The sequence below is a fragment of the Onychomys torridus genome, chromosome 18 (assembly GCF_903995425.1).
Source record: "Onychomys torridus chromosome 18, mOncTor1.1, whole genome shotgun sequence".
Taxonomy (NCBI): Eukaryota; Metazoa; Chordata; class Mammalia; order Rodentia; family Cricetidae; genus Onychomys; species Onychomys torridus.
In genome coordinates, this window is record NC_050460.1 from 20,655,006 (window position 1) to 20,667,822 (window position 12,817).

General features: G+C 38.0%; 1 protein-coding gene across 3 annotated transcripts in view; it reads right to left on the minus strand.

Moving 5' to 3' along the window:
- Window positions 1–12,817, minus strand: part of Adgrb3 (adhesion G protein-coupled receptor B3) — a 725,876-nt gene that overhangs the window by 315,363 nt on the left and 397,696 nt on the right. For all 3 annotated transcript variants that reach the window (XM_036167755.1, XM_036167756.1, XM_036167754.1), the window contains exon 16: window positions 7,468–7,511. In XM_036167755.1, coding sequence (XP_036023648.1) covers window positions 7,468–7,511 — 44 coding nt within the window. The remainder of the gene's footprint in view (window positions 1–7,467; window positions 7,512–12,817) is intronic.

A 12,817-nucleotide genomic window follows, 5' to 3' on the forward strand; every position in this document is an offset into this window, starting at 1 on the left:
AAATGGTACAATGGAAAAAGACAGCATCTTCAACAAATGGTGCTGGCCTAACTGGATGTCAGCAAGTAGAAGACTGCAAATATCTATCACACTGCGCAAAACTCAAGTCCAAGTCGATTGAAGACCTCAACATAAATCAAGATACACTGAACCTGACAGACAAGAAAGAACACATTGGCACAAGAGACTGCTTCCTGAACAGACAACCAATAGTGCAGACACTAAGATCAATTCGCAGTAAATGGGAACTCATGAAGCTGAAAATTTTCTGTAAGGTAAGGTACACCATCAATATAGTACAAAACAACAGCCTACAGAAAGGGCAAAGATCTTCACCTACCCCACATTCGACAGAGGGCTGATTTCCAAAATATATAAAAAACTCAATAAAATAGTTAACAAAAAACCAAATAACCCAATTAAAAATGGAGTTTAGATCTAAAGAGAGAATTCTTAACAGAAGAATCTGAAATGGCTGAGAAACACTTAAGGAGATGTTCAACAATCTTAGCCACTAGGGAAATGCAAATCAAAATGACTCTGAGATTCCATCTTACATCTGTCAGAATGGCCATGAGCAAAAACACAAGAGACAACTTACGATGGAGAGGATGCAGAGCAAGGGGAACACTCCTCCACTGTTGGTGGGAGTGCAAACTTGTACAGACACTTCAGAAGTCAGTGTAGTGTTTTTTTAGAAAACTCAGAATCAATCTACCACAAGACCCAGCTGTACCACTCTTGGGCATATACCCAAAGAATGCTCAATCATAGCACACAGACACTTGCTCAACTATGTTCATAGCAGTGTTGTTTGTAATAGTCAGAACCTTGAAACAACCTAGATGTCCCTCATCTAAAGAATAGATAAAGAAAATGTGTTACTTTTAGACAATGGAGTATTACTCAGCTGTTAAAAACAAGGACACCAGCACATTTTAAGGCAAAAAGATGGAACAAGGAAAAAATCATCCTGAGTGAGGTAATCCAGACTGAGAAAGACAATTATGGTACGTACTCACTCATAGCTGAATATTGGAGTTAAAATAAAGGATACCTATGCTATAATCCACAGACTCAGAAATGCAAGGTAATAAGGGAATGTCTTTCTGTATGCTGCAAATATGTGTTGCTCTGATTGATTGATAAATAAAGCTGTTTGGCCAATGGCAAGTCAGCTTGGAGGTAGGTGGGAAATTCAAAGAGAGAGACAGGAAGAAGGCAGGGAGAGACGCTAGCAAGCCGCCCAAGGAGAAACATGTAATGGGATGCAGGTAAAGCCATGGAACATGTGGCAATACATAGATTAATAGTTATGGGCTAACTTAAGATATAAGAAGCTAGCAAAAATCTTGAGCCATAGCCATGCAGTTATAATTAATATAAGCCTCTGTGTTTTCACTTGGGGGATGTGGGTGGGAGAGATTTGTCCTGACCGCTGGCAGGCCAGGACACAGGAAATGTTCCAACTACATCAAGGTAACAATGACGGTTCATGGGGTTGTGAGGGTGGGGGGGGGAGGATGCCCATATCTCCCAAGGAAGAGGAAATAGAAGAAATTTCATGAGTAGACTGAGGGTGGGTAGGGATGGGAACATGAGGTTGGGGCAGACAGAGGGGGAGAGCAGTGAAAGAGACTATTGGAAAGAGGGGGAATTTCAGGGTCAGGTAAAAACCTGGTGTAAGGGAATTTCCTAGGAATCTATAAGGATAACTCTAGCTAAGACCCTAGCAATAGCAATCACATAGCCTTAACTAGTCATCTCCTGTGACCAGATTGGTGCATAGATCAATTGCCATCAAAGATGCTTCATCCAGCAACTGATCAAAACAGAAGCAGACCCACAGATGTTGGAAGATATTTGATCACACTGTGAACCCAAACTTTGCATTTGCCTTAATTAAATATACTTAACCTTGGTTCAGGAGGCTTCATTAGCAACTAGTTGACAGAAAGTAATCATAGAGCATCAGATGGCATCTGGAGAGACAGAGAGACACAGGAAGTAGTAGGGTGAGGTTTGGAGTGATGCAGGTTTTTCTGGTTTGGCAAAGCAGAAACACAGGTCTTTCAGGGATGTCAGCAAGGGCAGAGAGTTAGTTAGGTGCTTCTTAGCCTCTCTAAGCTAGCAGGTTTTCACCCCAGCCTTTGAATTTTGAGTCTTATTCATAAATAGAACAATAGAGATTTAGTTAAAGCTATCTTTAGCAGCAGCGACAGGGCCAGTGCCTGTGGGAACAGAAGTCCCACCAGGCTATGGCCTGAGCAGCTAGGCCACTGCTAGAGAAGAAGGCCCATAATTGCAGAGTTGCAACTGCTGGCTAAAATAACAGTAGATTAAGGCACAGCCAACATGTCAAAGATAAAACAACAGGGAGAGTTTGGGGAAGCCTACAGAAAAGGGGGAGACTGGATTGTAGCAGCCAGAGGGGTCAAGGACACCACAAGAAAACTCACAGAATCAACTAACCTATGCTCATAGTGGCTCAAAGAGACAGAACCAACAACCAGGGAGCCTGCATAGGGTTGACCTAGGCATTCTGCATATACGTTACAGTTGTGTAGGCTGGTCCTAATGTGGGACTCAAGAGTGGGAACAGGGTTGTCTCCGATCTACTGACCTTGGGAGCCTACTCATACTGGGTCACCTTGCCCAGCCTTTATATATGGGGAAGTGCTTAGTTTTACTGCAACTTGATATGTCATGTTTTGTTGATACTCATAGGAGACCTGCCCTTTCCTAGATGAAATGGAGGAGGAGTAGATTGGGGGGTGGGAACAGAGGTGGGGTCAGAGGGGGGGCACTGGGAGCAGAGGAAGGAGGGGAAACTGCGGCTGGGATTAAAAAATAAATAAATACATTTATTTATTATTTATTTAAAAACTTCAAGTATTTAATGAAAGAAATTGAAGATGATATTAGAAATTGGAAAGGTCTCCCATGTTCATGGATCGGATTAACACAATAAAAAACGGTCATCCTACCAAAACAATCAACAGAATCACTTCAATCCTCATCTAAATCTCAACAAAATTCTTTATAGACCTTTAAAAGAGGATTTTCAACATCACAATGAAAAACATAAAACCTAGGATAGTTAAAACAATTCTGAACAATAAAAGAACTGCTGGAGGTACCATCATCTATGACTTCAAGTTGTACTACAGAGCAATACTAATAAACAACTGAATGGTATTGCCATAAAACAGACATATTGATCAATGGAATTGAAGACCCAGATAAAAATTCATACATCTATGGACACCTGATTTTTGATAAAGAAGCCAGAAATATACACCACGGTGGGGGGAAAGCAACTTAAATAAGTTATGCTGATCAAACTTGATGTCTGCATATAGAAGAAGGCATAAATCTCAATTCTGACAGCCAAGGAAGTAGGGAATAGCCTTGAAAACATTGGCATAGGAAAAGACATACTGAATGTAATACCTATAGCATAGGCTCTAAAATAAACAAATAAATAGGACCTCATGAAATGTAAAAGATTTATAAGGCAAAGGACACCATCAATAGGACAAAATAGCAGTTGATGGAATGGGAAAAATTTTTTTTTAACCAACTCCACATTTGATAGAGGTCTAATATGCAAAATATATAAAAGGCTCAAGAACTAGATATTAAAAAAAACAAACAATCCAATTAAAAAAATGGGTACAGATATGTACAGAGAATTCTCAATAGAGGAACCTCAGATGGCTGAGAAACTCTTAAAGAATTATGTTCAACATCCTTATCCACCATGAAACTACAAATCAAAATGACTTTGAAATTCCATCTTACACCTGTCAGAATGACTAAGATCAATAACACAAGTGGCAGCTCATGCTGGTGATGTTGTGGAGCTTATTAAAGTTGTGATATTCTTGCTCCAGCTTCCTAAAAAGCTGAGGTTACAGTTCTGAATCCATAGGAGTGAAGAACAGTATAGAGAATTGTTGTGGAATATTTAACTATGTAAAGATGTGTTACATTTGTTTAAGCCATGGAATATTACTTTAACTACATGAAGATGTGTTACACTTGTTTTTTTTTTTTTTTTTTTTGTTGTTGTTGTTGTTGTTGTTTTCTGAGACAGAGTTTCTCTGTGTAGCTTTGTGCCTTTCCTGGAACTCACTCTGTAGCCCAGGCTGGCCTCGAACTCACAGAGATCAGCCTGCCTCTGCCTCCCAAGTGCTGGGATTAAAGGCATGCGCCACCACCGCCCGGCGTTATATTTGTTTATGCTGCCTTTGTTTAATGACTTAAAGATGTGTTGCATATGTTTCACCTTACCTGCCTAAGGCTCCTGATTGGTCTAACAAAAAGCTCAGTTGCCAATAGCTAGGCAGGAGAGGGACAGGCAGGACTAGCAGAGAAAGAATACATAGGAGGAGAGAGCTGGGCTTGAGAGGAAGGAGAAAGGCAAAGGAGGGAGAAAGAGAGGGACACACTTGGGGCCAGAGGCCAGGCAGCCGCCAGCCAGCCAGACCCAAGAAGCAGGACAGAAGGACATACAGAAAGAAAGAAAGGTAAAAAGACCAAGGCAAAATGTAGATAACGAGAAACAGCTTAAAATAAGAGATAAAATAAGGACAAGCATTCATAACTAATAATAAGTCTCCATGTCATGATTCCAGAGCCATTTGGTAGCCCAAAAAGAAAAAGTCTGCTACAGATACTATTATGTAAGGTGTGAGATGTTTATACTATGTAGCCAGTATGAGGGATTCAATGTAATACAAACACTTCCAAGACAGTTAAATTTAAAATTGAAGCTCTCAAGTATTACATACAATGTAATACTTATATAGAGATAGTTTTGCTGAGCGGTGGTAGCTCATGCCCTTAACCGCAGCACTTGGGAGGCAGAGGCAGGCGGATATCTGTGAGCTCGAGGCCAGCCTGGGCTACAGAGCGAGATCCAGGACAGGCTCCAAAGCTACACAGAGAAACCCTGTCTCGAAACAAACAAGATAGTTTTTATATCTATCTATTCATGCAAATACAAAAATGGATATCAGAAATTATGGACAGTGTGGGTGACCTTGTTGATGAGAAGACATGGAGACCCAAAGTGAGATCAATGGGACTTTTTTTTTACCTTAGAAGCTTGCGTTAAAGCCATTCAAGTAACATACAATTATGTATTGGTTTTGCAATTAAAACTAATTTAAAAATTTTTAAAAGATGGAAATTTGATAAACCAAAATAAAAAAAAAATTTATAATTTCAACTTCATTAACATAATCATAAAGTTATCATTTAAGCTGGGCATAATTGAATAATCCCTGCGTTTGGAAGGCAGAGACAGGAGGGTATATGTGCGTTTGAGAACAGTCTGTTCTATATAACCAGTTCTGGGGCACCCAGGGCTTCATAGTGAGACTGTGTCTCAAACACAAACACACAAACAAACAATGAACTTTTTTTATGTCACTTCTTTCCCATATGGAAAGAAATATAACTATCTATTCACTATTAACTAACCTTAGAAAATTTATCCTCAGATTTAATCATTGGATCACTAAAAAATCATTGTACATCTTAACATGAAATATAATTAAGACTGACTAGATGTGAAAGGAAGGTCTCAGATTATCTTGCCCTTCACAGTTGAAAACTCACCTAGGAAAGGATTTTAGCAAGAAAACACTCCAATAAGAGGCATGATGTGATAAGTTCTGTCACAGTGGGACATGCTTTGATCCTTCAACAAATGTGTCAGGAAAGCAAGTGAGAACTGATCTCCTGAGATGATTTCTTTTGCGATGCAAGGAAATGTACCTTTCCTCTTCAAAAGTTTTCTTCTAGGACCACGTGCAAGCTTAATTTTGTCAAGCTACCGATGTTCTTTGAGATGGCTACCAGTCAACTCACAAGCAGACGCTGAGAAAATGGAGTGTGTGACTGATTTCTGAGGTTAACACTGACCTCAGACACCAACAGCTTGATAAATTAAAACTAACACCTGCTTTCTGAGCGTAAGCTAAAAGGAGATATCAACCTGGGGATGCTTCTTGTCATGGTGCCACTTCAGCAGTTCTAATGAGTTTTTTTGTTTTTTAATTATCAGGGTTTTGGCATCAATACAGAAGAACATTCTACTCAGGAAAAAAGTAAAAAACAAATAAACAAACAACTAAATCAAACTGCTTATTATTCACAGACATACACAAATAGCAACAGTAAAGAAATTAAAATACCTTGTATTCTTTAGCAGAAAACATTCTAATTGTTATAGCCTTTGACCCTTCACTTGGCCACAAAACGTCCCAAGTTACTCCTTAGAATACACAACCAACATTTTTTCTAGCAATTTTCCAAATAGAAAAGTTTGAGAAAATCTTACTACCATAAATTTCTCAACAATATTTTCAAAATGAAAACACCAATGGCATGTATCAGAGCATTTGGCCCATATTGTCACCAGAGAGAGTTTGGTTTCTTCTTATGGCACTAGGGCTCTAATAAGATAGCCCCGAAGATATCAGAAATTATGTCCCAAACAATTAATATTATTGACTTCTTTGTCCTCATGAAAAAAACTAATTTAAAAAATTTCACTAAGTATTATAGGGCTGAACATAATTATGATTCCTAGAATTTAAATATTCTGCTTTAGATTCTCTAGTGAGAGACTGTAACATCATAAAAATCTTAAAGATGCATCATACTTAGAGTGAATGACACTGAGAAAATGTTTAAGAACAAACATCTGGCAATATTATCTGTTGGGATTCATTTGGCATTTATTGGGCCCCCATTCAACAAAACAAAACAAAGCAAAGGAAAACAAGAAGTTTGGAATACACACGAATCTAAGAATTAACTATGTACTTTTTTTGTCTTTCTATATCAAAATCCCAGCGTTATCAAAGCACTGATGATGAGCTTAACCAGACACTGCAATTAATTATAACAATAACAATAAGAAAACATGGAAGAATCACTCATGTTTAATTAATGCCACCACTTTCTTTTGTCTGCATTAATTCATAAAATATATGAATAAATATTAAATATCACTCCATTTAATAACAGTACACTTCAGAATGTCCATAGAAATTTCTTATTCTTCTGATAACAGACTCCTGGTCATGCATGTTTTTCCTAAATGGCCAGAGAGATTGCTGTTTTCTGATATGACGCTAACCTGAATTACTAAGGCATGACGTGGAAACAACATTTGAGTTTTTATAATTCTAAAAGATTGGAACTTTTCAAAAAATCCCCATATTATTTGTAACCAATACACCTTACAGTCCTATTTGGAGAAGTAAATGATGGTATCACCATCATGAAAACCCATTCATCATGCTGCTTGCAGACTCAAGAGGGAGAGTTTCTCCAGAGTAACACTCGCATCCCACTGGATTATAGTTCAGCTCACTAGCAGATAGCTAAAATAATTTAATGTTCTTTGAATATATCACAATGTATTATCACAAAACATCTGCTACTTACGATTTTGAGTCATCCCATAACACACAATAGGGATTCAGCGTGCCCTGAAAATAAACAGAGAATAAATTATACCATGAGGATACATATAAAAATTGTTGAATTATGTGAAATACAAAATGAAGGATGGCTTTATAATCCTACAGTAAAAGGCATATTAAAAGTATACCAAAAAAGGTTTCTCCCCGTAAGAAATTTATATTTTTCCCATAGATTTTGTGACTCATTTGTAAAATTCTAGCAAAAACAATATCTTGATTCCAACTATAATTAGTATTAAGTTTGTTGAAAGGAAAACCGTATGTCACACTCATTTCTCTGATTATAATTGCTCAATTACATCCTCTCCGAAGACCAAGGTGTTTACAACATTTATGTTAGAGTGACATGCCCTGCATTACACATGTACACATGTACACACACCACGACCATGTCATCTTCTCATTGGCTTTTCCTAGAAAACAGAGGATTGTGCTAAAAGTCCATTTTCAAAGGGTCGTATAACAAACAGAACTTTAATCAACAGGTCATATTTCAATGAGGTCATATATAATGAAACTCTAAGAAAAGGAGGTGCTAGATTTTATGCATTTGGGTAAAGATGTATTAATTACCCACCATGGTCTTTAGGTTAATATGATGGGTTTTCTACACTGAGTTAGTTCAAGTAATTTGTTTTGAAGAGTTCTGATATTGACAAATGATTTTTCTGTTTGTCTGTTCAAATAGCCCCCCCCACCTGCAACTAACTCAATTCTTTCTGTAAAATATTTGTATATCTAAAAATTCTGTCATGCTTCCTAAGAGATTTTCCTTATCTATTAAATATATCCTGTGGTTTCATGTTCTCTTATTCTTCATGATGCACACTCCGGAGACACATCTTAAAAGTCCATCTAGGAAAATCATTCACTTGTGTCCAATCTGTGCAAAGTGGTACTATTTCCTCTCCAACTTAGACAACAAATTTATAATAATGTAAACTAAAAATTATATCAGCTAGTTTGAAATGTCTTCCTGAACTAGAGAGGTAGTTACTCACACTGCTTCTTATACACAGAGGTCTATTGGGAAACTTCAAATTCTGACTTGGGTATCCCACACATTCACTAGTGTTTCTAAGCTTTGAATCATCACAGGGCTAAGATACGAACATGACTGTATCCTCATGCCACCAAGTCATCAGTAAAAATAGTGAACAGGCCAACACAGTTTAAAAGGCACTGTGCTGATATGGGCTACTGTGTTCCTTTTCATGTACACTTGTTCCCTAGGAAACAAGCAAGGATAAACCAGTCTTTAGGGCACCAAATCTGTAATTACAGGACTGAAAGGAACATCTTGAATGTCTCAGAGGGGATCATTATGGGACGAGTGATATTTTCTGGGTCAACTTTTGAATTTTATTAGAAATAAAAATCAGTTTCATTAAAATTTATGAAATCCACTTAACCTCATTTATTACCCATTTTAATAACTCTAATATTTATAATACCACAATTTTATTCCCCAAATAACATTCAAGTCATCTTGTTATCAAACAATCAAACCCATATACTATGGTTTTAGGCTTTATATATTATAACATAAATATATTTCCTTTCCTGAAAAATATGGCCATAGTCCTATAGAAGGTAAATAAGAAACATACTGTACTGAATGTTTATATAACAAGCAGAGAGATGCATATATCACAAGTCAGATATTCCCAAGGACAACACACAGTCTGTGCTAGCCAGAACAGGTTTTCTGGAAGGCATAGGTCCCATCAGTTTTTTAAGGGAAAAGTATATCTGCATGTTCATGACTCGGGAATGAAATGGTGTCCCACTTAGATTTTTTTCTCCTCTCTTTATCAGATCTTATCTGTTTGTTCCTGGATTCATGAATTTTGTAATTTTTCTGATATAAACTAAATAGCTACAATATTATGTAGTTTTATTATATTTATCTAATACTTTATTCACAGCAGCTCCATGGTTTATCACAATGAATGAGAGGACTTATAAGTGTACATTTCATGGATATTAAAACCAAGTATAGGTACGGAATCTGCATTTAGACATCTATGAGTTAAGTTAAACCTTTGTCCATTTTTTTTTCCAAGACAGGGTTTCTCCATGTTGTTTTGGGGACAGTCCTGGATTTCGCTCTATAGATCAGGCTGGCTTCAGACTCACAGAGATCCGCCTGGCTCTGCCTCCCAAGTGCTTTGATTAAAGACGTGCAACTGTTGCCCAAATTTAAACCTTTCTGTAGACAGAAGACACTTTTATGCTTGATTTTTTTTAAAAAAAATGTTATATACATGAGTGGTATGTCTGTGCACCACATGTGTGTCTGAGGCCTGCAAAGGCCAGAGACAGGCATGGGATCCTCTGGAACTGGAGTTCTTACCAACAATTGTGAGCCACCATTTGGGATATGGGACTAGAACCTATGTCCTTTGGGAGAGCAACCAGTACTTTTAAGTGCTAAGCCATCTCTCCAGCATCTGTGCTTGGTATTTTTAAGTTATTTAAATTCATTGAAGATTAAAACAAGAGAAAAATAATATTAGAAAGCAAATCAACCTAATCTTAAGGCATTGCATACTGCTTTCTCTTTTAGGGCCCAAACTTTAGATAAAGCTGTCAAGACGAGAATGCTACGTCTAGTCTTCCTCCACATCTCTTTCTACACTCAGTTTTATCCTCTAGTTTCCCCACCCCTTTACATCTTCATTTCCTGTCCTTAGGAAAATTTTAATACCAACCAATGAGAATTACTTCTGGTGTGAAATGTACCATCCTGACATGCACACAATAGGCAGATGCTTCTCCAGACATGTCATGTAGCACAGTTGCAGTTCTGTGTAGACTTAGGCCCTGCCACCCATAATTAAGCATTTGAAGACTTGGAAGTACACAGAACAGCAAATATGGTAATCTTAATACTTAGATGGGCCCAGGTCTAGAAGGAATATGAGGGCAAGTATGAAGCACGAGCAATGGTAAACAAACTCTTAAAAACAACCAAGTAACTCCAAACTGGCTGAATGGTTCTGCTAAGAAACTACTTGCTATTTGTTATTGAATATTTGTTATTCTTTGCAGATACTTCTGTCAAAGTGACTCTGTTATAAGATCTGTCCTGAGGAATTTATGGGAATCAGTAACGGAATGGTGAGCCTTCCAGAAAGCAGGAAGAAAATGTGAGGAGAGGAACAACCAGAATGCAAGCAAGCTGGGAAAGAACCCACACAAGCTGTCTTTAAATTCATTAACTAACGAAAGTTGTCAGGTACATGGGACAGATGGGGTAAAGACTAATTTACCAATCTGTCTATATAATTGACACTTAAATGCATTGAAACTGCATACATTGGAAGAAGTTTAGAAAATATACACTGTTATTGTCAAAATTTTTTATCAAAACAAATAATTTGCCTCTGTAGGCTCTGTTCAAAACAGTACAATTCAAATCAATTTTCAAACTCTTGGTTACACACTTTTAAATATTGTCAAAAAGCACATGGCTCAAATTTACTATTTATAAGACAAGACAGAAAAATGTAGAAAATATAGGAATGTTGAGAATAGGAAGTAGTTTCTCACTTTGGAGTCTGGTTGAAGCCTCTGGGCCCCTGAGAGTCAAGAACTCCAGCACAATTAAGCCTTGCCTAAAGCCTTTCCCTTTTTCCCAGCTGTAAAACTGAGATGTACCAGAAATTTCACCAGAAGCTTCCTTTACAGAAAAGGGAGATCCTAAACTCCTCCGTCACCCCAGTGACTCAAGGTGTAGGCATGGAGGCCTTTAGAAACCCATTCCACAATGAAATCCATCAGTTTCCGGAAAGCTTTTTAGACACCCAGCACTAGAACATGTGAATGGTTCTTCTCCACTGAGAAGCCCACACTCACACACCTCACACACGGGTCTTGTTCTTTCCCTGACAGTCTTTCTCCTATACTCCTTGCCTAAAATCCATGTAAAAAATGTCATTAGAGGGTAGGAGAGATGACTCAGCTGTTAGAGAAATTACTACACCTGTAGACAGCACTTTGACTCCCAGCACTCACATCAGGAAGTTCAAATCTACCATAATTACAGAACATCCCATCGGGCCGCTGTGGGCACTTACATACATCACACACACACACACACACACACACACACACACACACACACACACACACACACACACAACCAGGAAAATAAGTCTTTAAAAAGTTTTGTTTTTTAAAATAAACTGAGACTCTTCTTTTGAGGACCCACACCCTGCTTTCGTGTGTGCGTTACTCCTTCCTTATCCACCTTTCTGTCTATTTTCAGTGAACCTCAACTCTCCCTTACACAGGAAAAGAAATTCTTTTCTGACTGTGACACTGAGCCTATTTTACCCATATGAAGTCCCTAAAGATGTAGGGGATGCTTCAGTTGATGGGGATGACAGGGTGGAGCTGTGTCTCAACCCCTGCTGTCCTGATACTACAACAGATGTTCTACAGTCTAACCTAAAGTGGCTTCACTGTTTCTTTTATATTTCTCTCTGTGTCAATGTCAACCAAAGTGCGTACTTATTTAACAGTGGGGCACATGGTCAGCATTCTCAGCGTGTTTCATTTGTGTGATCCTCTCTTTTCCTTTTCTGTATACAGAGGCCTTGACATCCTCTTACACTGTGAAATGGTTCTACAGTGGTCCTCACAATTGGATTTTCTCCTGTAACGGAATATGTTAAGTACATCGAACTCTTGTGGGGGAAGATGAGAGCAGAGAACGGGGTCACTAAAGCCTTAGACAAAGCCTACAAAATTAGCTTGCAAAAAAGAGAAATCTGTTTGCAAAAGAACAGCTGGAACCTTACTCCTGCCCCTCATGCCAAGCACCAAGGCTGGCTGTAACTGGTTTGAGATACTGGCTCAGATGTAGAGGCATTCTGGAGTGTCTGAAGGTACCCTGCGACTCACTGTATTTAGCTTTTAGTAAAAGCTAAAACCGAGGTTCAATTTTTAGATATCAGTAAGGCATGAGATCACAGAGTTGCATGTAGAACAGCATGGAGAAGATCTGAAAACCCACACTGTGCAAATGACATGAAAAAACTCTGCTATGTGACATAAAGTGCCCATGCCTACCCAAGGACCTAAGTAAAGATGGACATAATTGACTCCAAAAAGAATTTGTTCTCTGATCTCCACACTTGTGCTATGGCGTGCCCCACCAAATTAATTAATTTTTAAATTATTTTTAAAAGAAATAAAATGGTTACATCTTACATTTGGAATCTACTCATCTAGCAATTTGATGGTGTGGAGTTTCTTACTATTTACTGTAGTCTCAATTCTGTGCAATAGATCACTGAAATTTA